The 27,741-nt window shown below is 42.4% G+C and overlaps 2 protein-coding genes across 2 annotated transcripts; both read left to right on the top strand.

The window, feature by feature from the left end:
* Window positions 1-758: 758 nt before the first annotated feature.
* bcl7bb (BAF chromatin remodeling complex subunit BCL7B b) lies at window positions 759-3,627 on the top strand. The gene is made up of 6 exons (XM_015951754.3): window positions 759-922; window positions 2,234-2,309; window positions 2,399-2,486; window positions 2,585-2,746; window positions 2,857-2,960; window positions 3,106-3,627. Exons 1-6 carry the CDS (start codon window positions 810-812, stop codon window positions 3,175-3,177), a joined length of 615 nt encoding a protein of 204 aa, XP_015807240.1. The 5' UTR covers window positions 759-809; the 3' UTR covers window positions 3,178-3,627.
* An 802-nt stretch (window positions 3,628-4,429) lies between these two features.
* Window positions 4,430-16,719, top strand: baz1b (bromodomain adjacent to zinc finger domain, 1B). The gene is made up of 21 exons (XM_015951755.3): window positions 4,430-4,832; window positions 6,470-6,586; window positions 7,254-7,398; window positions 8,509-8,701; window positions 8,774-8,895; window positions 9,023-9,220; window positions 9,318-9,503; window positions 9,585-10,899; window positions 10,991-11,146; window positions 11,249-11,387; window positions 11,527-11,711; window positions 11,833-11,947; window positions 12,040-12,138; window positions 12,298-12,475; window positions 12,570-12,755; window positions 12,829-12,976; window positions 13,479-13,626; window positions 13,864-13,979; window positions 14,444-14,583; window positions 14,663-14,769; window positions 15,699-16,719. Exons 1-21 carry the CDS (start codon window positions 4,714-4,716, stop codon window positions 16,519-16,521), a joined length of 4,935 nt encoding a protein of 1,644 aa, XP_015807241.1. The 5' UTR covers window positions 4,430-4,713; the 3' UTR covers window positions 16,522-16,719.
* Window positions 16,720-27,741: the final 11,022 nt, after the last annotated feature.

The raw sequence follows: 27,741 nt of genomic DNA, 5'->3' as shown, positions 1-27,741 counted from the left end.
ACTGCAGTTATTGAGGCAAAAGGAGCCCCGACTAAGTATTGAGTGCTATACATGCACATTCTTTTCATGTTCATTCTTTTCAGTTGGCCAACATTAGAGAAACAAACATTTTTTCATTGGCCTTTAGAATATTCTAATTTTCTGAGATACCAGATTTGATGTTTTCATTGGTTGTCACCTATAAATATCAAAATTAAACGTAATAAACATCGGAAATACATTGGTCTGTGTGCATTGCATGAATATAATGTACAAGTTTCACGTTTTGAATGGAATTACTGAAATATTTTCAACCTTTTGATGATATTCTAATTTACTGGCCAGCACCTGTACATCATGCAAACATTTAATTTGAGCTGTTTTAAACTGTGCTGAATAAAAGCCGGGCAGAAAATAAAGTAGCAATAATAATAATAATAATAATAATTCAAGTAATAACTAAAATTCATATATGTATGATAAGACTTACTTGTTCTTGCTTCCACAGCTTATATTCATATATAGAATTAACACTTTCTTCTTCTTCTTTTATCTAAAAAAGCATTTTTTTACTAAAATTGTAAGAAAAGAACAAAAAATTATTTAACATTGTTGGCAATTTAGTTCAAATTTTTCTGCTAGACACGTATAAACAAAAATTAAATATTTAAAAGTATCAGTTAAAAAATAAGTACATGTGTTAAATTAATGAATCACTTATAAATCGACACCACACGTGTCCACAGTGAAGGGGATGAGCTCAGACAACAAATTCTCGCGAGACTTCCATTGTTGAAGAGGACTGGGGCTTGAAGTTTTCAGATCTGTAGATGAACCATAACAGCATCAAGATGTCGGGACGTTCAGGCCGCGCAGAGACCCGAAGTCGGGCTAAAGACGACATTAAAAAGGTCCTGGCAGCCATCGAGAAAGTCCGTAAATGGTACGTAAGCTTTATGTGGGAGAAAATTTAGAGGGGATTGTTTTAGTGGACCGTTGCTTGCCATTTTGCTGCGTCGCTCAACAAACTTCAGTCGGAAAAGTTAGGTGATTGGCAACGCTGCTGACCAATCACAGCCTCTGTTGGAACGAAGAGGCGGGGCTAAGATTTTTTTTCCCCTACCCCCTCGTTTGGAGCTGTCAATATGGCTCCAGTTAACTGACATGCGTCGTACTGTGATGTGGACGTTTCGTAATGTGAAAAATGACCGACGAGCTTTTTAAAAATATTTGACCCACTGCCATTACTGCTGCGGGCTGGGAGAACCATTACTAGCTGTGGGCTACACTGGCTACAGACACATCAGGGTGCGGATTAAACAGGCAGAGGGTGCCGACCATCCTCCAGTCCCGACTCCCATATGTGCTTCAGCTAAATCAAAATTCTAGTTTCAACATGTCCATCATTATGGATTACAATGAAACGCATTCATTTTAACAGTTTACAAGGCACGTGTTATACTATAATGCTTTCAGGTGTCATCTAAACATGTGCATGCACATCCAAAATTACACACAGCATGATGAGGAGGGAGGTCTGTCAGCTGTTCACTTGAACATCAACATAGTTTCAATGGGAAATTTACCATTACATTTTTATAAATTTTATGTGATAATAATTCACACATATACTTATCTTGAAATAGCCAGGATGTTCCACAATACAAGATGTACAAATTAATTAGAAATTGTTTAAAACATTGTCTGAGTCTTTGATGGCTCCATAGCGCAAATAAAGTGGGATTTGGATCAGAATTAAATGGAGATAATTGCTACTTAGCATATGATTTATGTTGAACATGGTTGGTGCCATCCTTGTCTTTACAACATAAGAAAAAAATCAATAATCAACAACTAACCACTCCAAAAAAATCCTCCTAATATTAGTATTCAAATATGTTTTCAAGTTTAAACCACTTTTAAGCTTGATAATGGTTAGCTAAACTGTCACTTAATATAAAAGTTAGAAAGATCACCTGTTCTCTAATTAAATTAGGAAACTGAAAGGATGGATAAAAAGTAAATATCCAGGCACTGGTCAAGTAATGGCAAATAGTAGTTATTGTCCAGTTTAGGAGTTACCTGAAATCATAATGCTAATTTCTTTCATATCAAGAAAGAAAAACACATTCTAGGTGAGGTGAAATCTGAACGAATGTTTTTCTTCATTTAGGGAGTTCATGGCTCAGTTGGTGTCTAAACTTGCTGCACGTCTACTAAACTCCTGTATAACAATGATCTATTTTATTTCCAGGGAGAAGAAATGGGTGACGGTAGGAGACACATCTTTACGCATATTCAAGTGGGTGCCAGTAACGGAGACGAAGCAGGTGTGGGCCCTCGTCATGCTTGCTGAAACCAGTACATCTTGTTTATGTTTGTATCCTCCTCGTGAAACCCTCTCTCACTGTTCCATCAGATATTTCGCACCAAATCGACTGGTGGCGAGGGCAGGGGTTTAAAAGATGTGGTCCTAGAGAACAATAATACTTTACTGGATTTTACTGGTAGGTTATTTATAAAGAAGAAACTAATAAATAAGAAATTAGTAACACCTGGCTGTAATGGATGGTCACTTGTGAGCTACATTTTTTTCTCATCTTAGATGAAAACAGCAACCAGAGCTTCCTGTCAGATGTTTATCAGCCAAAAATGGATAACAGCAGCAGCAGCAACTCCAGCTCCCAGCAGGTCAGCCCCCCCCACCCCTACAGCCTCCGAGCTGAAGACTCTCAGCCCCCGATGCTCGGCCAGGAGAGCGTGGACGGTACGGCAATGATTCTGAGTTCAGCTAAGCATCTGCAGTTAGAAGATTTTTTTTGAAGGAGCACATTTGTATTTGTCATTTATTGACATATACATCTACACATCACTCAGAGCCAGCTCATTCAGGACGGGAAGCTGCAGACGAGCCCCCAACTCTCATCAAGGAGGACCCTCTCACATCAGGAGCTGTCAGACGGGGTGCCTCAGACACACAGGTTAACTTTGACTATGTAAACTATTTAAACAAGATTAAACTAAATGATTGATTAGATACGTTACATGTTGTGTGTCTGTTGCATGTTCTGAATTTAATAAAAATATATAAGGACAGAAATGACCTGATCTTTATTTGTTCCACAGGAAGAGTTGGATGAATCAGGAGCACCTTCTTTAAAGCGGATCTGCACAGGGGAAACCACCTCCCTAAGATAGCTTATTTATAACTATTTTTGTCAAAATGCACGGTAGGGGATCTGGGTGGTTGGAAGAATAACAAGGCTGTCATAGTGATTGTTTATTCATATCTACACAAATAGTACTCCATACATTTGAGCTAATGGGGAAAGTATCCCAAGAATGTTGCTTTATTTCTCACTTTGAGAGTCTTTGAAGTCTTGTTTGGTTGAAATATTTTTAAACAAAGTGAAGAGGTTATTTCAGACTATTGTGCATTTCCACACACACTCTGTACATGTTTCAAGATTCTGCCACAAGTTTGATTTTTGTCTTCATGTGTTGCAGTTTTTTTGGCATGTTTCCATCATATTTTTTATGAAGTATTTCGTGTATCTCATTTAGCAGATTGGTGGTTAGATGTGCCATTATATTTGAGCTTGATGGGGGAATTTTTCCAGAATAAAACAAGTCTTTTTTTTTTTTGAATACACATAAGTTGGTGTTTTCTTTTATAAGTTAGGGTTTCCAATTGCAATTGCATATTTCTTTCTATTGGCTCTAGCCTGTAATCATTCATAATGGATCTGGGTAAGCCATTGTCTAAAGACGTTCAAAATTGGCCCAGACAATGGTTGGAAATTAAATTCATAATTACACATTGATTAAATTCATATTGTAATTCTAAAATATTCGCAATTAACTATTTGGATTGTTATTAATCTTTTCATTTGAAAATCACTCAGCAATTTTTGTAGTCTTCCTATAATTGCCAGTAATTGATGTCTGATAAGCGTGTTATTTTTTTGTTGCGTCTTCCTAAATTTAATAACAGACAGGCCGCATTAACCAATCAGAAGCTTTTACAGAGATTCTATCAAGGCGCAACGCTGAATTAGCCAATCAACGATGAGAGGAGGCGGGGCGTGATTGCGCAGCCGCTTGCTGCCGGGGAAACGGGCTGCGGAGGGTTGTACTGTCTTTTACCGGTGGACTAAAAACTCCCGCCATTTCGTCTAGGAATTAACCTCTTGTTTGATTGAAAATACTTTCTTGCAACACTTGCCGTTAGCTGGGAATGGAAAACTTAGGACAGAATCAGCGGTGATTGTTTAAACGTGAACAAGTGTTTTGCAGATACTTTTTAAGGACTATATAGCGATAGAGGGCTACAGTCGGACTAGTCTGTAGCAGTTTGCCGCGAGTTTGATGTTCGCATTTTTTGTGTTTACCTGAAGGAACTGAAAGTTTAGCAACCGTCTCGGTGGACAATTCTGTTAACGTGATTTTCATCTCAAGACGCTACGTCAAATTAGCACGCCATCGCTGCCAGAGATGCAGAGAATGATGCGATGAAATTGGTGGCGAGGAGCGTACTGTTATTGTTTTGCAACGACATAGCAATCCAATCTGCTACCGGGCCTGCCGGCGGTAACGTGGGTCGTGCTATCGGTTGGTAGAGATATTACGAGCACTTGGATACATGCTAAGGAAACACCGCCGTCTTATATTGTACTAGTTTGACGCTCTAAAGTCCATTTTACTTCTGGCACTTGTGCCGACTTTGAATTCGCCATGGCACCGCTTTTGGGCCGGAAACCGTTCCCACTGGCTAAGCCGTTAGCCGAGCCACCAGGCCCGGGAGAGGAGGTCTACATCATCGAGCACACCAAGGAGGCCTTCAGGAACAAAGAGTATCCTTTAACGTGATGCTGATGCTTGAACTGTATTTATAAGCCACCGTTTTCCAGTTATATTGTTTTATTAATCTGACTGGGTTAATCGATGTTCTCATAATAAAATCCAGGAGACTGACGGGGTGAGTGAGGAATATGACATTACCAGTCATTTATCTCCGTTTCATCGCATGAACACCGCTAACGTTTAATCACAAGCATGTCAGCTAACAGTCGCACAGCTTTGCTAATTAGATAATTAAACCCATTTGCTGGCTATTGGGTTAAGTCAGAAAGAAATGTGCTGCGTTCAGCTGAACAAAACACATATTTATTTGTTAAATGAGGGCAAGTGTCTTTCACTTTCATCTTTACGGGTGTACTGACAGCTACTCGTGCTAACGTTGCTAACCAGCAGCCTGCTAGTGCTTGTTCTCCCATTATGTCACAATAGCTTCTCGCCTGCCTCCGCAGACCAAAGCAGTTGCTCCGCAGTCTAGAGTTAGCCGATGTCGTTAGCATATAGCTCTTTTAGCATCTCTTTAGAGTATGACTAATCTATTCTGTGGCACAAGTATTTATTTTATTTATGCATTTTTTTAATCGTAGGTTACCTCTGGGGTTTATGTTTACCCACATAGATGTTTATAATAAAAACAAAGCAGCAGTAGTAGGACGTAACCCATCTGTTGTCAGCTCCGCGTGACACTCGTGTATATAAGGGTAAAGGGGATCAAGGGTGTAATAACTCGTTTTGTGATCATCGGGAAGAAATGGCTTTCTAAGGGGACACAAGTGTTCTCACTGAACTGTTTGTCTGTTTTATTGAGTTTGTTGTGCTTCAGGTACCTGATTTTCTCACTGTCCCATTGACAACACCATGTGACTCTTCACAGCTATTATGGACAAATTTTAGAAAACTGAACCAAACCAGTCTTTCCTATGAATACTTTGTGGGTTTTTACCTAGTGCACACCCTCTTAACATTTATAGTCTTTAAGAGTAAAATCATGGAGTAAAATTTTCCTTCATATGTGGCATTGCGTCTTCATGGCCACTCATTACTGCAGCAATTATCATACCTTAACTCCAGATGGTTATTTCTTTTTCACACATGAATAATTGTAAAGAGAAAACAAAACACTAAAATGTGAGATTTTATGTTGGGATTTGGCAAAACATTCGAAGATCTAAATTCAATCAGTAAATGTATTGTCCACACAGAAGGCTCAGCAAAGAGAAGTGACCAACATCAACTCCGTCCTCTTGAGGACATCTTCAGATTCAGAACCAGAACAAAGAAAATGGAGGCAGACCACACCCATCCAGCCCACAGACTATTCACCCTCTTTCTTTCAGGCACAAGGTTGAACAGCGTCATTCCCAAGACTGTTTGTTCTTAAGCTGTTCTTTGCAACAAGATTAGATTTTGGATGTTTGAAAATAATCAACTTAGTTTGTATATGTTGAATCCCATTGCAGTCTTTCATGTCTAGCATGCTGACAAATCAGGAGTCATTTGTGATGCGTTAAGGCTCCGTGGCCTCCAGCGCAACAATTAGCATCGCTATATTTGCATAAAGATTTTTTTTTATAGCTAAACTAAACTCTGTGTGTATCTGAACTCAGTTATTACCTTAACAAAATGATTACAGGGAGTATGAGACGCGTTTGCAGAGGTATGATGAACGCATCTGGACATGCAAGAGCACCGGAAGTCTCCAGCTCACTCACAAAGAAGCATGGGAAGAGGAACAAGAAGTCACAGAACTGTGAGTCCATTTGTGCAGATTGCAGTAAAAGTTCTGTTTCGTTCCCTCCTGACTGCCAGTGGCAGTAAAAAGAGTGGATGTATCTCCTCGCGCTCTGCGCAGGTCGAGTACTAATGTAAACAAAGTCACGCACGTGACACGTAGAGCACCTGGTCGCGAGTCTATAAATTACGCGCCGATAGCTACGTTCGGGTCTCCCGGGATCTTCTCGCCCGAGAAGTTCCGAGTGACCCCTGTGACTGGCAGTCATCCAGGAACTCACAGAACCATAGTTACACCATAACTTCCATTCTGGTCTGTAGGAGGTCATGTTTTGGTGGTTATATAGTATGGAGGTAAATGGCAGTCACTGGTATCTCATGAGTTGGTAAATATTTGCTCCAGTTAGACACATGCAAGTCCTTTTTTAATCTTTGGTGGTTTTATGACTCCCAGCTTTGACAAGAGACCGGTACTTAGCTACCCAAAGCTCAAGCCTCTCAGGATCATAAGCTGTATTTAAGCTGTCTAATTATAACACCTAAGAGGTTTTACTCCCCCTATTGGTCATTCTCAGCCATTTGATTCCCACTTCAGAGGAGCAAAATGAACATGTCAGCGACTTCAGCATCATGTTAGCATGCTACTGAAACGGTTCATCTCTACACTGATCACGTTCTGTGTGCAGGCTTCAGGAAGAGTACCCTCCTTGGTTTGAAAAGCCTGTCCTTGAGATGGTGCACCACAACACAGTGTCCTTAGACAAACTGGTTGAAATGGCCTGGTTGGAAATCCTCACCAAGTATGCCGTGGGTGAAGAGTGTGACTTCCTGGTTTGTATCCCTGCTGGCTTTTCCAAACCTTCCTTTTATGTAGCGGATGTGTTCTACATCCTGTTGTTTTTATTCCTTGGCAGGATCTTTAAAGCAAAACCACCCATGTTTCTCAACTGCCTAACGCAATTAAAGTATTAATGTATAGTTAAACAGGACAAATCTGCACAGCAACAAATGTGTCTTCATCTTTATAAAGTTGATCGTGATTATCCTGTTATCTTTTCATTGAGTTTGAAAAGCAGTCAAATATACATTTTACTGAGAAATTGTAAATTTAAATGCTTGTTTAATTATTTGAGATATTTAAGTTATTATGAAAGTTCAGTTTAGCAAATGTGACAGTTAACCTGCAGAAAATTGAATGAATGATTTAAAAAGAATAATTTAGAAACAGAATTCTGATGGGTCAAGCAGAAACCGAGAGAAACAGGGTAAAACAGGAAATAAAAACAAATAACTTATTTGCCAATTATAAGAACAAAATGATCCCTCACGGACGACCCACCGTTTTCAATCTGGGTCTAAGATTTAACAGCAAGCTTCAAAAGATGTACTCTGCTCTCTCCACCTATTCCACCTTCCTCAGGATCCACTGATTTCCCTCTTTCCTACTCACGCTTTCTTTACATTCTTTAATCACAATTGTCAATATTTTGCTCATTTTAAATATATTTGTAATAGTTTTCTAAATTCTTTTTTATATTTTACATTTTTTATTTCTGTGAAGCGCCTCGTGGTTTTTATCTTGAGAGGCGCTGTAGAAAATATATTTTCTTCTTGTGGCAGGAACATCCTGCTGGCAGATGGAGACGCTCCTCCATTTAAACAAGCAAAATCATGTCGGCCATGTGACTATTAAATGCGAGGTCTCACTTTATGAGCTAGATACCAGCGCCGACGCATCGGTGTTGCTGGACCCATCGCTATTTTTTTTTTTTACATATTACATGTTTTATGTAAAATGAATAAAATTAAAATAAAGCAAAATACAATAACATATTTTATAAATTAATAAACATGTATGTACATATATTTTGTTTTATAAACTAAAATGAAATGAAAACCTAATAAAAGGCTTTTATTTCTCTCCCAAATGATCGACCCCAGGTGGGGAAAGACCAAAGTTTGCGTGTGAAAGTGATGAAGGTTCATCCTTTAGAAAGTCCTGAGACTGAAGCAGGTGAGAAGAAGCTGGAAGGAGCTTGTGACTCCCCATCTAGCGACAAGGAGAACTCCAGCCACGAGAACCAAAGGAAGGAGCCTCCACCCAGAGAGGAGGAGAGCAGGAGGGAGAGTTTAAGTAAGAACCAGCCCACCCTCCCATATCGGCGACCTTGCTGCGTTGATTATAGAATATCATTCTTGCTCCTAGGTGACAGAGCACGGCGCTCTCCAAGGAAATCTACCACCGCTATGAAAGAAGAGAAGAAGAAATGGGTGATGCCCAAATTCCTGCCTCACAAGTACGACGTGAAGCTCATCAATGAGGACAAGGTTTGTTTGTCAGCAGAACTCAGTGTTGTAACCGGATCTGTTTAATGTTATGTACGGCGTGTAGCAGCCCTGCCAAGTTTTTTTATGCTGAATTTGAACATTTTCTTTGTTTTTCTTTCTGCAACAGGTGATCAGCAGTGTCCCTGCAGACAGCCTCTACAGGACAGAGCGTCCTCCAACCAAGGAAATCGTGCGGTACTTCATCAGGCACTATGCTCTGAGGGTGGGTAATGGAGAAAGCGCTCCCTGGGTGGTTGAAGACGAGCTGGTGAAAAAGTTTAGTCTGCCCAGCAAGTTCAGCAGCTTTCTTCTTGATCCGCACAAGGTAATCTAATCCCGACATGTTCTGGCAGCTGTCTGGATATCCGGGGTTCGTGCTTTTGGCTCAGCCTCGTTTTATACTTTTGCTTTTTTGTTTGAAGTTTCTGGCAGAAAATCCCTCCACTAAGCGTAAGAGCGTGACATCCCCCGAAGGCAAATCCAGCAAGAAGGTTAAGACGGGCGACACTCCCGGAGAAGACTCTGGGAATGGGAAGGGAGAGAAGAGGAGGAAAAAGAAGGATTCTCTGAGTGTACCTCTCAGTCCCACCATATGGGGTCATATGCAGGTTAGTCACTGGTTTCCAGATTAAGGCCCTGTCCACACGCTTTTGCCAGAACTCATCTTTTTCCTACCTGTATTATTTCAGAAAATCAAAATGAACGGCTCTCCACTCAAGGTGAAGAACTCTGGAAGTCCAAAGAAAGAAGGAAAGGGATCAGCCCCCTCCACTCCAAAATCTGCCAAGAAGCTGGGCGACAAAAAAGAGGGAAAGAAAAGTGGGAAAAGTGGCGATAAGAAGCTCAACGTCCTCAAAGCCTCCCAGAAAGATGATAAAACTGGTGGTAAGACGCCGAAGATGAAGCAGATGACTCTGCTACATCTGGCTAAGGGCACACCTGCAGGGAGTCCTAAAAAGAGAGCTCGCAGTGGGAGCCTGGGCACTCCCAAACTTGGAAAACCGCTGCCCCCTATGGCTCTGCATCTCCTCCGTTACTACAAGGAGAACAAGGACAAGGAGGATAAGAAGAACCCACTTTCTTCCCTCATATCAAAAGCTGCAAAGGCGTTATCCACTGAGGACCGGGATCGCCTGCCAGAAGAACTGAGAGAGCTGGTAAAGAAGCGTTGGGAGCTCCTGGAACAGAAGAGGCGCTGGGCAGCCATGAGTGATGCAGAAAAGGAGGTGGAGATGAAAAAGAGGCGCGCAGAACTCAAAGAGAAACTGCGAGAAAAGGCCAAGGAGAGGCGAGAGAAGGAGCTGCTCATCCGCCGAGAACAATCGCGTAGATATGAAGATCAAGAGATCGAAGGAGGGAAGACACTGCCCACATTCAAGCTGGTGGACATGCCTGAAGGGATTCCCAACACCCTGTTTGGCAGCGTAGCGATGGTTGTTGAGTTCCTCCACTGCTACGCGGGCCTTTTGATGCCCAATGATCAGTATCCAATCACAGCGTCGTCTCTGATGGAAGCACTGGCAGGAGACCGATGCGGTTTCCTCTACCTGAACCGTGTGCTGGTGGTGCTGCTCCAGACGCTGCTGCAGGACGAGCTGGCCGAAGGCTACGGTGAGCTGGACATGTCCCTGTGGGAGATTCCTCTCACCATGCATTCGGCGTCAGAGCTGGCGCGGTTGTGCCTGAGGCCGTGCGACGCTCACGAAGAGAGCGGCCAGGGATCGGAGAAGTCTGGAGGCGTGGGTGACTTTGATGACGTGGTGAGCAGCGAGTTCCTGGAGAAGCTAGAAACTGTGGAGGTGTTTGAGCTGAGCCCAGAGGAGAAGGTGGAGTTGTTGGTGGCTCTGTGCCACCGCATCCTCATGACTTACTCCGTGGAAGACCACGTCGAGTCAATGCAGCAGCGCTCCGCCGAGCTCTGGAAGGAGCGCCTGGCTGTGCTGAAGGAGGCCAACGACCGCAAGAAAGCTGAGAAGAAGATGCGCAAGGAGATGGAGAGCAAAAGTAAGTGGGCTCAGTTTCAGCTCAGTAGTCAGACGATGGTGTTTCAGCTTTGTTCTCATAACGTGTTATGTCTCGTTTCCTGGTGTCAAAGGTGAAAAGAAAAAAGACGGGGGTGCTAAAAAGGACATCAAGAAAGAAGTGAAGGTGGAGCCGGAGCCTGAGGACATGATCAGCTCAGTGAAGAGCCGGCGGCTGATGACTCAGCAGGCTAAGAAGGAGAAGGAGGAGCTGGACAGACAAAATAAAGGTGAAGCCTGAAGCAGGCTCTGAACCCTACCGGTGTTGTTCTAGCTGGAGGTCGTTTCATTACAAATATTCACATAACCGTTGTTGGGATTTTCCTCCACAGAGCGAATGGAGAAGGAGGCAGAGGAGGAGCGGATGCGTAGACAGAGAGCGGCTGCAGAGAGGGCCTTTCAGGATGGAATAACCAAAGCCAGACTGGTGATGCGTCGGACTCCTCTTGGTACAGACAGAAATCACAACAGGTTGGTGTTCCCCACCAAACGATCCACGCTGTCCTCATGAAATATATTTGATGTTTTGAAACGGGTAAAATATTTGGGCAGAAAAGTTCACACAACAGGTGCTTTAGGTTCTCACCGTGGCTGTGATGCTTTTGAACAGATACTGGCTTTTCTCTGACGTGGTTCCTGGCCTGTACATCGAGAAGGGCTGGGTGCACGAAAGCATCGACTACAACTTCACTCCTCTGCCGGAGGAGGAGAAAACAGCTGAGGCTGAGCCTGAGGAGGAGGAGGAGGAGGAGGAGGAGGAGGAGAACGAGGCATCTGCCTCAGCTGATTCACAAGGTACAGCGTTGGATTTAGTTCATACTAGCTTTGGTCTTTCAGACATTTTATTTATCCGCAGTTTTCTGATGTTTTTGGTTCTAAAATGCTCTTAAATGATGAATCGCTGTTTCTACTGCAGGAGTGGAAAAAGATGATGGGAGCGTCGATGGTGCTGTAAGTGAAGGAGCCCAGCAGGGGGCAGCACCAGACATTTGTATTGAAACTACTGTTCCCAAACAAGGGCAGAACCTTTGGTAAGAACTTGACATTAGTGACCTTTAATTCATTTCTACCTGCTTTTAACCACCTTTTACTTCACTCTCTAACTCTTCTGCTTTGATTCCAGGTTCGTTGTAGACAGCCCAGCTGAGCTGGAAGAGCTGGTGGAAAGTCTTCATCCTCAAGGCGTCAGAGAGAGCGAGCTCAAGGCTAATATCCAGAGCAGGTAGATGGGCTCCTAAAACCCCGGATAATTACTTTAACACACAGGAAACGGTCCAGCCGCATGGATTTTATAACGTACACCTTCTGTAAAACACCGCTTTGTAAAGTTCAAAACTTCGTTCCAACCCAAGATACCAAAGCGAGTCTTGAATCGTTTCAGGTACCAGGACATCCTACACTCCATCCATTTGACCCGCAAGGCCAAAACCAGCCTCCGTGCCTGTGATGGTTACACAGAGCTGCTCAAATATCTACGCAGTGACATCCAGGAAGTCTCTTCCAGACTCCAAAAGGGAGGTCTGGGATACTTGGATGACAACATGGACATTGAAGACAAGGTTTGTCCTGCTAAAAGAACCTATGAGCAATAAACACCTGAGCTGTTTAGATCATCATATGACACATGCTGCCATTTTTATCCCTCATTTGAAGCTGAATGACATGGAGAGCTTGAAGGACTTCGGTGAGTGCATCATCACTCTTCAGGCCTGCGTCATCAAAAAGTTCCTGCAGGGGTTCATGGCTCCCAAGCAGAAGAAGAAGAAGAAGCAAGGAGGTGAAGAGGGCAGCAAGACGGAAGAGGTGGATGAGGAGAAGAGGCTCGCAGTAGAAGCCAGGGTAAGAGAGCTGAGATGCACTTTTCATTATGCAGGAAAGTATCTGCTAAATCACGTCCTAAATCCGACTTCAGGTCGCTACGGCGGTGGAGAAATGGAAGACGGCCATCAGGGAGGCTCAGACCTTTTCCCGTATGCATGTGCTGCTGGGAATGTTGGACGCTTGCATAAAGTGGGACATGTCCGCTGAGAACGCTCGTTGCAAAGTGTGTCGCAAGAAAGGTGAGGAGTATCTGAGTCTATGCAGACGTGCTTTTCTGTGCTCCTGGAACTACCCTGACACAACTGGAGCACCAAAGTTTTATTATTGTTTCCTCTCAGATTCAAAATCACACAAAATGGTATAAATACATTGTTCTTTTTAAACAACACAACTGACTTGTTCCTGTGTGAGTGAGGTGGTGCCCCTCTTTGCTCCCTGTCCAGAGCTCAAGCTGAACCCATCTTTGCTGAAGCTGAAGGAGGTTAGGACCAGATCCAGACAGGGAAGCAGAAGCAGCAAGCTCAGAGCAGTAAAGGCTAGATTTGTCAGGCAGGTCTACGTACAGAGTCGTCTGCTCCGCCAGCCAACAGGTGAACCTGTATTGATCAGGAGTTTCAGCAGAAACACAGAAAATCAGGCATTAAGGAACCGAAAATCGATACAATATGGAAAAATATCAGAGGTTAAGAGTGAAAACTTTGTTAAGCAGGAAGAAAACTGACTAATTCCTTTCTGCTGAAGGTGACGATGAGAAGCTGATCCTGTGTGACGAGTGCAACAAGGCCTTCCATCTGCTCTGCCTGCGTCCGGCTCTGTACCGCATCCCTGCAGGGGAGTGGCTGTGTCCAGCCTGCCAGCCCACAGTCGCCAGGAGGGGCTCCCGCTCCAGGTGAAGTCTTAGTTAGTTCAAACAGCAGTCGGTGTGTCCGCTGATTCCAGATCAGTAGAGCCTGTTGGTGAAACACAGACATCCTTGATGTTTATTCAATGCTTAAAAGGAAAATAATTTATTATCACCAAGTTTTCCACATCTCCATTAAAACGGCTGTTAGCATTTAACCTTCCTCTGCTGCACGCTTCAGGGTTTGCAGAAACCTGAAAATCTTCTGAATCTCCTCGATTGCAGGAATTATAATGAGGATGAAGATGAAGAGGAGAGCGAAGAGGAGTCTGAAGATGAGGGCTCTGAGGAAGATGAGGAGGATGAAGAGGAGAATGACTACAAAGCCATGGGACACAGCTGTGAGTGTCTTCTGGGGAAATTAGTTTTACAAAACCGCCATCATCTTTTCCCTATTCTGGTGCAACAGAACCAACCTCACATCCACATTTAACCACTTAAAATAGCTTCTCGATTTTATATGAAAAGTGTGATTTCTGCAGAACTGAACTGTCTGAAAGAAAGAGGTGAGTTGGTTTTGGAAACAGCGGACCTTGGTGCTGATGTTTGAGAATGAGAGGAATGCTGATGGGAAGACCCATCCGTCGTCCTTGTTCTGCCTCTATTGTCTGTGTTGTCATGTAGCACCACCCGGGTGTGAAGCCTGCTTTGAAGCTTTGTGTCTCACTCTGACTTGACTTAAAGTATGTGGCAGGATAATCCCCCCCCCCCTCAACGTCTGGAATAACGATGAAGATTAGCACATCAGCGCCAGAGAAGATGTTTGGGATTCTATATAACAAATTTGGTGTTCCTATGCTCGCAGTGAGGCCGAGGAAGAAAACCAAGCAGTCTTCATCTCGGCCTAAAAGCGGTAAAAGTAAAGCCAAGAGGCAGGCGTCCTCCAGCAGTCAGAGCAGCAAGCAGAGAGCCGGCCCCAACAGCCTCGCAGACATCGACGAGCTAGTAAGAAGTCACACCCACACAGGAATCCAGAAGGCAGATGAGGATTGTTAACAGGTGTTTTTTGTGCACGTTTCTGCAGGTGCGACAGAGTTCTCAGACAGGAATGAGACGGCAGGTGATGGAGCTGGAGAGGTGTGAGGAGATCCTCAAGAAGCTGATGAAGTTTCGTTACAGTTGGCCCTTCAGGTGTGTTTGGTTTAGCCCCGTCTGTCAGGATTTCTGTCTAATTCAAGTTTAACTCTAAAGATGAATTTTACGCGTTCACACATTTGCTGTAAGGTTTCCAGACTAGTCAAAGCTGTGGCTTACTCATTTATTCAATGAATTTTCAGTATTTTCTAGTGTAAATTTTTTTTTAGTTTATTTCAAACAAAGAAAACATACATACTTTTTAAAAAAATATCACAAACAGAAAAAAATACATATCATCATCCCTTCTTCTCTGTTTGAGTAGGAGTAGGCTGAAATGGAAACTTATATGTCCCTACCCCTTTATACAAGTAATTTTTACTTGTTTACTAAATCTAACACAAAACCTACATTAAAACAAACAAAATGGTACAAGTCACCAAAAAACCTATCAATGTCTTATGGTCTTCTGGTCATTAATAAACAAACGAAGCTATGATGCTCCTGTTTTGAAATGCTTGAGTTTGCATCAGCATTATTGATGATATGCACACACCTTGCTAATGGTTAGCTAACAGAACGCGTTCAGCCATCACCAAGACACTCCGCACTCACATCATTGTAAAAAAAAAAAGGCCTTCCTGTGGGCAGGCACGAGCCAAGGTGGGCGGGACCATGAATGCAAATTCAGTGTGACATAGATATGTTAGAATGCAAATGCAGGAGATGGGTGTAGGAGACTGTTTTCATTTTCAGCCTGCATGTCGATCTCTGAGCGACTGATTATAATCAGAAATAACAAATAAATGTTTTCAGTCAACCGCACCTTTTAAAGAAAGTTTCCTTAATTCCATCCATTCAGTTCATGGAATAATTTACAAGTCAGGTAAATGAACAGATTAGAAGTCACAGCCTAGTGGTAATGTGTGGTTTTCCTGAATTTCCATGTTTTAGCGGCAGTCCTTACATTCTCCGCTGCCTTTCAGGGAGCCGGTTTCCCCCAAAGAGGCAGAGGACTACCTGGACATCATCTCTGAGCCCATGGACTTCCAGACGATGCTGAGCAAGTTTAGCCAGGGCTCGTACCGCCACGCTCAGGATTTCCTGGAAGACATGAAGCTGGTTTTCTCCAATTCCGAAGTGTACAACCAGCAGGGCAGCACCGTGCTCTCCTGCACCGTCAAGACGGAGCAGATGTTTGTGGAGCTGTTCCAGAAGCTGCTGCCCGGCCTCAGCTACCTCCGAAGGCACTCCCGCAAACGCATCAGCCGAGCACCTCCTTCCTCTGAGGAGGAAGAGGAGGAGGAGGAAAATGATGATGAGCAGGAGGAAGAGGAGCCGCCAAAGAAGATGCAAAACAGAAAATCGAACAGGAGCCGAAATAGTCGATGCCAGAAAGACGAGGTGAGCGAAAGCGAGGATGAAGATGAGAATGATTGTGATGAGGATGAGGAGGAAGACGATGAGGAGAGTGACAAGAGGAGAAGTAAGAGGACCACAGTCACCTCAGGCAAGAAGAATTACAGGGAGCAGGACAGCGATGGTGAGCGGGACACCAGGAGAATCCGTAAGCGGGGGAGCCGGGCCAACGCTGGGGGGGCGAGCAGCGATGAGGAGAGTGGCAAGAGGAGAAGTGAGAGGACCACAGTCACCTCAGGCAAGAAGAATTACAGGGAGCAGGACAGCGATGGTGAGCGGGACACCAGGGGAACCCGCAAGCGGGGGAGCCGGGCCAACGCTGGGGGGGCGAGCAGCGATGAGGAGCGGTCCAACCAGCAGCGACATTCCAAGAGGCAGAAACGCTCATGAGGTCCAGGGAGCTGCTTTAGTCTGTTTCCTTTTGCTTTAAGAACGTCTGTCCCAGTCCTCAGAGAAACAACCACGAGCCCTTCTCCTCCTTGTTTCCTCCTCCCACAGCCAGCAGGACTCAATCCTCAGAATGACTTTTTGTGTTAATTAATTTGTTCACATTTTGCAAAACGAAAGAAAACTGATTTATATTTGTAACATGTTAGTATTGGTGACTTGTTTTCCACCAAGAAGAATGAGACATTTGCTAAGACAAATTCCTCCAAGCTCTTGAAGCTCCAGAACTTTAAGTTAAAAACGGCTTGCTAGAAGATGCAAGCCTACCCTTGGTTAAATGGGGTTTGATTTAGTATTTTTCAGCCTGGGTTCAAATTTAAAGTTAAATTCTCAAACATGTAGTCTACAAACCAAAAAACTTCAGGCTCACAGAGCTGTCAGCCTCTTTCTTCCTCTGTAGTGGCTTACCACTTTAAAAAACAAAGCAACCAAATCCTGGTACCTCAGATACTCTTCTCATGTCAAGTGCACCTATTGTTGCCAGCAGCTGCAGGACCAGACTTTATATGATGTGCATAGAAACGTGTGAACAGTATTTAACACCAGTGATATTTGTCTGAAAAGTGGGCATTTATGAATATTTGATGGGTTCTTTTTTTTTTTTTTTTTTTGCACATTTTATTTGCTATTGTTAATAACAACTTGTGCGTGAGCCTTTAATGACATCCAGTAAATTCACAGACAACACATCTGGCTTGTTAAGCCCTCACACTGCAGTAGTGTGCACAACAAACATAGAACAGGTTCTGTCACCAGGGGGCGCCCTACTCCTGCACTTCAATGAATAAGTGCTGCAAGTGTACACAAACTAATGTTCTTACATGGGACATCACCCTCTGAGCGTAGAGAGGATATTTTTCTGATTCTGCACCTGTGTTTGTATATAATTGTGTATACTGATGAGGCTCTCCCTCTACGGTGCTGTTTGTTTCACCTGTGCTGTTATCGCTCACCTTTCTGGTTCCATTTGGCCACCAGCTGTTCTCTGATCAGTTTGTTATATAAAGTTAAATTTGGCATCATTGCCTCCCCCCCAACATGGTAAAGACTGTCATGTTCTTTATGGTAAGAGCAAGCAAAAGGCTCGTCTCTGAACCTCATCCAGCTGTAGATGCTTTCTTTATTCTTGGGGGAAACAGCAAAATGCTTTTACACTTTTTTAGATATATACATATATATATTTATAGTCTAAAGCTGGGTTTGGGCAGGTTGGAGGTTTCTTGTGTAAAAAGAAAATCCTATAAAGGTTCTGGTTAGAGACCATAGTTTTTCCTGATTTGTTTGTGCAGAGCTGATGAGGGTCCCCGGGTCAGATCAGACCGACACAAATCACTGCCATCGGTAAATTATGGGAGGAAAACGGGTTAGCCTTGATGACCGACTTATGTCTTCTTTACTTTTTAATAAAAATATCCAAACAGTTGTCCTGGGTGTTTGACTCTTTATAAGTAAACGTGATCAAAATGAACTGCTTTGTGCCTTTATTTAAAGATGTCCCTCACGTCCAAGTCCAAGGAGGCCTGCAGAATTTTATGAAATATCTTGTAGGGAGGTGGTGACAGCCGCTGAGCCGTCTGTAATTTGCCAACAGGTGCGGAGGCTAAGAAGGATCAGGGTAAAGGTCAGAGATGTTAAAAGTCAGTGGAAATGGTACTTGATTAGTAGCAGTTCAAACAAGGCCGCAGCTGCATTCACCGATAAACTAAAGATCTTTCAATTGGGTGCATTTTCTCGGCCTTTACATTTGAATGAGCAATAGAAACAAAAGCAGGCTGTTGTGTTCATTTCTGCCTTGTTTTGTAAAATGGTTTACTTCACTGCAAAATGGACAGAAAAGCAAATCTGGCTTCCAGAATCCTCACCATCTGATCATTTGTTGTTAATATGACTGAAATGTGTCCCAGTCATAATCTATTCACCCCACAACCTGAAACCTTCATCACCAAACTGGTGTTCTTATTAACTCAGAGGCTACATGGAAAAAGCATGTTATTGAGCCAAACAGGTCCACAGATATCCAGGAAAGTGACAGACGACCTTACAATGACTTCACAATCAGCCTATTAATAACCTTGTTGTGTTGAACTTTATTCATGGTGATGACAAGGCTTTTGGCAGGGACCGTCTGGCCATCAGAGAGGCTCAGACTGAAATATTTCAGCAGCTACTGAGTTGGACTGCTGTGAAATTTGTGAACATTATTGCTCCATCTTCTGAGTGGAATGTTTCCTTTCATCTCGTAGTCTGCGGTGTGTGTTGTGCAGCTCAGTTTGATCAGAACGGACATAAATAGAAAGCCCAACAGCATGCATAGATATTGTACTTAATACTGTAAGAATTTTGTCACAGTTTAGATGTCACCGTGCATCAGACAGAGCAGTGAAGTGTTAATTCTGCAGAAAACCATTAATGATAAGTTCATTATATATATATATATATATATATATATATATATATATATATATATATATATATATATATATATATATATATATATATATAACATGAGAAACTGGCAAAAATAGAAGATCAAATATAACATTTACCATTTTGTAATTTCTAAAATAATAAATAATTTAACATCGGAAGTTTAGGCATTTCACAACAAGGCTTTCAGTATTTTTCAAAACAATTAGTATTTGTATAATTTATGAACAGAAGAAACTGTAAAGGCTGTAGATGTTTTACAGACATCACCCTGATGTATTGAAACTTTTGGGACCAAACACTCGCCCTTGTGGCACTCCATACATTCTTTTATTTCAAACTGTAAAAATTGTTCTTTATCAGTCAAATTTGAACTGTTCCCTCATCATATTGAGTTTATAATTTTTCACATCAAATCATTTCACATCAAAGAAATATGAGCCATGTGCCTCATTACCCTGGGCCACATCTTATTGGGGTTGATGTGAAAATTAAAGAGAGGTTCTTCTGCACTGAGAATTTTATGTAAAAATCATGAATAATTACTATCTTACCCTTTGCAGAGAACCTCCTGGACAACCTCTGTTGATGAGCTAACGGCTAGTCTGAGCACGACCGAGACTTAAGTGTTGTGTGTCACCTTAAATAGCTTTAATTTTTAAAACTTTGTCGCAGTTTAAGCGCAGTCATGTAATTTTGCATTACAGAGAAATATTTTTAAATTCCTAGAGCACCCTGTGGCTGATAAATGCAGCAGGTGACCTGATCTCCCTCTCAAACAGCGACCCTGATCTTTAAACAAGAGGATAAGGAAAGCAACTGCTGCAGCAAATATTTATCCATCAGAGTCAGGGCAGAGTCCATTTTTACCATCACACAGTTGTTATAATTAATCTGCTTTCATGTAACACAATCAAATTTATAGATTCTACTCAAGAGATATGCCGATAATGCACAGTTTTTAATTATCGGTAAGTCTGGATGCTGCCGTTGTTTCTTCTTTACATGCAGCGCTCAACAGGAGATTGTATGTCAAGGTTTGAAAATAAACAAAATAATCTCTGATTCTTTGAAAGTTTCACATCAAGTCTTGACAACCAGCACTGAGTGCTCAGCAATCAGACAGTTTAAGGTTATATCCGCGTTAGAAGCTTGTTTGTCTTTGTCGGTGGGATTTCTGTGGTCATGTGCTGTCGCTAAAATGAGAAATCAAGCTTTGTTTTTGTGCACAAGCTATTAGTAATCTGTAGGGAGAAGCAGGACTTCAGGCAAACGCTGTCGTAAAGCTCAGAGTGCATGCAAATGTAGCTTCATCAGACATTTCCAAAAGTAGCTGAGGTGTTCAATTTGCATTAGGCAGATGTCATCAAACTCATAACCAAGGTGACTCAGAGTGCAACAAAGTACAGCTTCTCTCCAGGAGAGCTGAGGTGAGCCCGTCTCACAACCTCTCACACAAGCTGTAAATCGAAAGCTTTTCCTTTAATCTGAGCCCTTTACCACTACAGACTGGAGCTACACCCTTATTAAGACAAATCCCCAATCGTTTGATCCTATCATCATGTATGAACAAAATACCAAGACACTTAAATTCCTTCGCTTTGAAATCCCAGACGTCACGTATTGATCAATGTCTATGGTAGAAACCATCTTCAGGTCTTGCTTTGTCTGGCGCTGCACCAACCACCGTACCTTGGGAGACCCTACCAGGGTCCCAGAGAAACACACCATCAGTACTGGTATAGGTCACACAGAAGGGTTCTTGTTGCGCTTTTGACACATTTCCCTCTGGTGCCGTCATATAATTACTGACGCTGCAGCTGGAGTTTTCCTGCCAGAGTTGTCGCTGTCGCAGTGCATGCAGGGAGCTTTGAGCATAAGCTTGATGCGTGTCATATCGTGGCACGCTTCAGAATGAGCTCAGTCTGTAACGCTGGCAGCTGCAGGAATGCACGCTGAGAAAAATGAGGACGAGAGTTCAAAAACAGAAACATCCCGACAGGCTGCCAGAACAAAGAGAAATAAGTGACAGGTTCATTCACAGAGCCGTTAGGTGCATTCAAAGTCAGTTCCTATGACCGCAACCACGGCATGCTCCACATTTCCCCCTCCTCTCTGTTTTAGAAGCAACTACAAACGATTATTAATGCATTATTCACAAAACAGGGCCCTCCCCTCTAAATTTCTCCACTGATGTGCATTGCGTCTCTTTGATGATAAAACCAAAGTAAGAAGAGAGGGAGATGTCTTTTCTTTTGGGAAAACCAAGCTTTTATCCCGGATGGAATCCTGTTCAGCTCTGAAATGTTTTGGATCTTCATGTAGACCAAGTTCCTGAACTGAAACAATCAACACATCTCTGCTAACACACAGCAGTTAAATCCTCCAGCTGACTTTTTATTACCAACGTTCTACCTTATCTGTAAAATGCCCAAAAAATACACGATGGCACAAACCTAAAAAAGGCAAAAAAGTGAGAAGAACCTCAGAATCACCTGGAGAGTTCTTTGAACTCACAGCAGCAACAATGGGATGAGCGCGCCGCGGCGAAGATGAAAGGCAGTCAAACTTGTAGATGTAATAAGTGAGCCAAGGCTTTTCACGATTCATACCAAGGAATCATTTTACTGCTCAGTCAAGCTAGCCAGCTCAAACCTTGAATCGGCTTATACGTAATTATTGCAGAGATCTTTTTAGGTTGATACAAAGCTCAGTCCTTTCTGTGTTCCTCAGTCCACAGAATCCTAAAACAATTTTTATTTGTTTTGTTTATCCCAGGTCAAATTTAGAAATACTTTTCTTTGTGATATTAGTAAATTGTAGGAGCCGTGGTGATAACGCAGCTGGTTAGCATTGTTGCCTTGCAGCAAGAACATTACAGGATTGAAACCCACATCCTCGTGTACATGTGGTATGTTGCTTCACTCATTGAGCGCTGGAGAGAAACAACAGCTTCCTTTGACTCTGCTCAGATTCAAGCAGCTGAAGAGAATGATTAGAGGGATGAATCTTAGCTTAGCATAGAGGAATAAAAGCTTCAGCAAAGAGGGTTTAACTGAGGATTAATAATGCAAAAAACATCAAAAACATCAAAAACATCAATGATATTTCTCAAGAACCATTACCCATGGCTTAAGGATATCTTCTTTAACCACTGTTGTTTGAAAAAAGCATGAAAAGCTAAATAAAAATTAAGAGGAACAATATTTTAAAACAAATTTTCCTAAAATGTTCTAAAACTGATACTTCTAACTAATTTTGATCCTTTGAGCTTTGCTCTGGTCATGATTCTGTTTTTATTGTTTTCTGCAGATGGAGTAAATGACAAATATTCAAGTTCATGTGATGTCAAAACCCGCTAAGCTGGAAATTATTTTTGAATCTTACATTTTCTGGGAAGTCGACCTCAATGAGAAGAAGCTGCAAGAAAACTGAAGGAGAATTTAGGTGGATAAAGGTTTACGTTTCAGTAACTACTTAGGCTTTGTGGCATGAATTAACTTTATGGTTCCATAGTATGGAGTAAATACAGCATGACAAATATGGCAAACAACTACACTTCCTGTAATGCTAGAGGCATACTACCGTAATAAGTGTAGTGACCTCTACCGTAAAACACTCAAAGTGTTACCACCAGATATGACAAAGTATGTATCTACTTATCACCTTACTGTGTATGACTCGTCTTTTACAATCATCTACAATCATTGGGTGCTGATCCATAAATTGTAACACCTATTAAACTCATGGAACTGGACAGTTAGTTTTTGTTTAGAAAATGGACTGCAGTACCTAAACCTGACCACAACATGTCACCATTACTTCATTCTTACTTATTGCACCTTTAAATGTAAAGAGTATTACACATTGTTATATATTATGTGAATAGTAAACATATATTACTCCTTACATTTAAGCAACTAGGTTCAGTGGAACCAGTTTGACACAACTTGGTTAAAGGGATACTTTACAAATGTTTCATATTTTTAAATCATTTTCTTGAGCCAGTATGTGCTAAAATTACCCTTTACAGGGTTGATGAAAGCCCACCCAGCCCCCATCGCTCCCTGTGGTCGGAACATTCTACTTGCAACTTCAGAGATGCAAGTCGGGTCTGTTAGGACGTAAAAAAAATGGAGCTGAGATACCTGGCGCTGTTGTCCAGTTCCAACACGTTTCCTACATGTTTTAGATAATGAACACACCTGATTTGTTTAATTTAGTGATGAATCCCTCCGGTAGACACTAAAGAAGGCTGGGGAGACGTTTCAGCTGTTAGATTAAAGTGTTAAAAAAAAAACAAAGGCACAGCGAGGAGATTTTGCTTTCAGTTCTCCAAACAAACACTAGAGGGTGCTAAAAGCAAGCCAAAACTGCCTAGTCTCCCTTCAAGTAAATTCAACATTCAATCTTTTAGAGTGTATGAGTAACCTCCGTCGATCTGAGTGAAGGTTTCTAATTTGAAAGGTTTCTGTGGAAAGACCCAGAACACCGATATTCATGTTCTTTTTACATTTACTCCACTAGAACATTTCATCACACTTGTCTCATAAATAATAATTGTTGTCTTGGGTTCCTGTTCAAGTTCAGATATTTTTATCTGCAGAGAAGTAATGAAATGTAATGAAATTAAAAAGACAAGAAAACAAATCATCTGACTTCTGATTTGTTTACCTTTTTATTATCTTCAGATCAGACCAAGTTACACAGCAGCTTCTCTAAGATAACTAATACAATGCAAAACATGCAGGTGAGTGAAGTAACTTCAACTGCTGAGGCTGGCGTGGGTTAGGTCTTTCATGTGCTTTTCTGTAGAACATAACTGATATCAGAAAAATGACACACTGTGTATCTAATGCACAGTTAAACATAAGGTGGATTGTAACTGTGGGTGCACATGTAGTGTGTGTAGCTCACAGGAAGCAGTCAGAGGGCTGCTGACGGCTCTATAAAGGAGCCTTTGAATGGCCTGGCTCCGGTAAATTTGTAGCAGATGTGAAGGAAAAGAATATACAGCCAGGTTTGAGTGGCCCTTCACTGGGAAGGCGACAGGAGTCCAATCCATGGGAGGCAGACGGACAGCAGACAGGAGCCAGATAATACACACACACACACACACACACACACACACACACACACACACACACACACACACACACACACACACACACACACACACACACACACACACACACACACACACACACACACACACTTTGGGTGAACTTCGATCAGACAGGAGGGGACTGTGCGTGGCACTAAGCAGGAGACAGGAGGTTTTTCTTTGAACCACTCTGGCTTTTAGTTTGAAAATTTTCTCGCTTTCATCTCCAGAAACACTGAAAATAAAAACTCCGTGTTTGGCTTCCTGGACAGATTTGTCATCCACTTGTTCGTTCAGGCCAGGTGTGTGCTTCAGGGATGGCTTCCATGAGTTGGGTCATGAGCCTTGGTCCCCCATGGACCCAACGAGTCTGTAGCGCTCTGCGGGCCTCATGAGGCCAGGCTTTATGCCACTCGTTTTAGCTTTTACTGACGCCAGAGGAGCGTTTGGGAGAGACTGGCGCCTCACCACCAATTAACGTTCTCACATGCTGAGAACATGGCCAGGTAACACATGATAGGCCTGAGCCCCTTTTTCTTTTCTAAGGCAAAGAGCTCCACAGACACTCGAGTGGGGTGATGCTCATTATCTTATCCATGTGCTGGACATCTGTCAGGGTCACAACCCGAGGCAATTTCAGACCCTGAGAGCCACTAATGCACCTCTGAAAGAAACCAAGCTGTGGGGCTATTTGTAAGGAGATATTAGGAGGAGAAAATTGTGTAATTTACAGTAAAACATTAGAGTTAGCAGCAGATACAAAGATTGCCATGTCAAAAACAACCCACAAACACGTAAAACCATGTAAAATTTAAAGTAGTTGGTTCTACACTGTAAATACTACTTTTGTTAAGGTATCTTAATTTTCTGTCAGTCTGACAAACGGAAACAATAAAATATTTATCTAAACTGACTCAAAACGACAGTTCTAACCTTTAAAGGAGGGTTCTATCCATCCATCCATCCATCCATCCATCTATCCATCCATCCATCGATCCATCCATCCATCCATCCATCCATCTATCCATCCATCCATCCATCCATCCATCCATCCATCCATCCATCCATCCATCCATCCATCCATCCATTTTCGACTGCTTATCCAGGGTCAGGTCGTGGGGGCAGCGGCCTAAGCAAGGCCCAGACTTCCCTCTCCCCAGGCACTAGGACCAGCTCCTCCGGGGGAATCCTAAGGCATTCCCTGGCCACCCTTGAAACAGTCTCTCCATCGTGTCCTGGATCTATCTTTAGGTCTCCTCCCAGTTGGACATACCTGGAAAACCTCACCAGGGAGACGTCCAGGAGGCATCCTGACCAGATGCCCAAGCCACCTCAACTGGCTCCTCTTGATGTGGAGGACCAGCAGATCTACTCTGAGCTCCTCCCGGATGACTGAGCTTCTCACCCTATCTCTGAGGGAGAGCCCAGCCACTCTGCAGAAAAAACTCATTTGGCTGCTTGTATCCGTGATCTCGTTCTTTCGGTCACTACCCAAAGCTTGTGGCCATAGGTGAGGGTTGGAACGTAGATCAGCCGGTAAATCGAGAGCTTTGCCTTCTGGCTCAGCTCTCTCTTCACCATGACAGACCGGTACAACTCCCACATCACTGCAACACTGCAGACGCAGCACCAATCCACCTATCGATCTCATGCTCCATCTTTCCCTCCCTCGTGAACAAGACCCCAAGATACTTAAACTCCTCCACTTGGGGCAGGACCTTATCCCTGACCCGGAGAAGGCATTCTACCCTTTTCCGACTCAAGACCATGGTCTCAGATTTAGAGGAGCTGATTCTCATCCCAGCTGCTTCACACTCGGCTGCGAACCGCTCCAGTGAGAGTTGAAGATCACGTTCTGATGAAGCCAACAGGACCACATCATCTGCAAAAAGCATAGACTAAATCCTTAGGTCACCAAAGCGGGCTCCCTCAACACCTTGGCTGCATAATCCTGTCCACAAAAGTTATGAACAGGTTTCTATCATGAACAATGAAAATCTTACCTGTCTTCATCAACATCGGGTTGGGGAAATAGAGGTCTGCTCTCATAAGACAAATAAGCTAACAGCTAGCCAAAGCTGGAGCAGATCTAAAGTAATTATTTAAAACTCAAATCTCTGAAAAGTCTTGGCCAATCAAACAACTGCTGTTTTAGCCATCTTTACAGAGAATTTTACCATTACTGTCTATACCACTTCCTGTTATGAAACAAAGTAGGAATTGTTGTATGGGCTACTGTGAAACATCTAAAATTTGAATAATTTTAAGATGGCAGCGATCAAATGAACAGCCTCAGTTCTGGGAAATAGTCTTTAAATCCTGTGGGATGAATGAGCTGATGGCTAGTTTGAGCATAGTCAAGAACAAAACAAATGTTCAAGCAATAACTTACCTAAAAACGTTAGCATCTTCATACATTTTGCACCCAGAGGATAATTTTTAAAAGAATTATTGTAAGATTCTGGCTGCTGATGAAAAGGACAGAGCATTGTGGTTACTGTAAAAAATGCCTGCAAATCTTAGTAGATCTAATTATTAAAAGGGCCTGACATATTTGCCTATAAAATCCTTTGATTGCCTTTTTGTTCTGTTTTCTTAACCTTGAAGCATAAACTGTTGGCTGCTCTCAACAACACAAATGGTATATTATCACTCTTTCTTTGGTATTGCTCGCTATGACAGCTGCTCCCCTTAGCCACGTTTTATGAATGCTGCTCACAAGTCTTCTTACTAACAGTCAGTGTGTTTACATGCACATCTAAGTCATTCTACTGTAGGTCTATCTAAAGCAATAAACCGGGAGTCTTTATCTTAGTTTACACGTATCTTAGAAAACCAAGTTCTCAAATGAAGTTTGTTCCACTCTGGTACAGTAGGTGGTGAGATGCTCCCTTTCATGTCGGCGTTCTTCTGGTTAACATATAGCACAACAAATAGTGAACAAATGCTGGCCGGAGAGAAGCACACAGAGTTAAAACAAGATATGCACAACAGCCAAAGAAATGGACAAGAACAATGCAGCAGCACAGCTTATTTGGTACATACCACACTGGTTCAAGGAGCTACACGCGCTACGTTGTGGCGAGGATTTCATCAGAAGACCTCGTCACTTTCGGAGGTTATCAGTTTCCGCTTGACTGACCCGATTACGTGCAGATGCAGTCAGTTTCCTACTGAATTATCTTCATCATGATTAGAATCAGTTTGCCTTCAGCAAAAATAATGCATTTACATGCATTTACATAAACCAACATCTGTTAATTTAGAGCAATAGTTTGGTTTTCTGATGCGCGCGTAAATGCGCTGAGTAAAGATTTTGGTCCTACAATGAAAACAAAAAGTGTGGTAGATAAAGGATGAATACTTTATATTGTGATTACTATTTTCCATGTTTATGCTGCCGCTCATTAGTACAAATCTGCATTTTTAAGTGTCTAGCTGCACCAGACACCTATGTTACTTTGAATTGCTGTTGTAGGTCACACAAAATCTCCCCAAGGGCCACAAATGGCCTGCAGGCCTTTACTTTGATACCAGACTTTCAGAAAATAAAATGTTCACAAATAGTTTTTACTCAGTGAATAAAATCACAAATTGACAGAACTGACAGAAAAATAAAGCAAATGTTTCAG

This window comes from Nothobranchius furzeri, chromosome 13 (assembly GCF_043380555.1).
Source record: "Nothobranchius furzeri strain GRZ-AD chromosome 13, NfurGRZ-RIMD1, whole genome shotgun sequence".
NCBI classification, from domain to species: Eukaryota; Metazoa; Chordata; class Actinopteri; order Cyprinodontiformes; family Nothobranchiidae; genus Nothobranchius; species Nothobranchius furzeri.
Note: the sequence above shows the minus strand (reverse complement) of the source record. Positions and strands in the feature narration are given on the sequence as shown.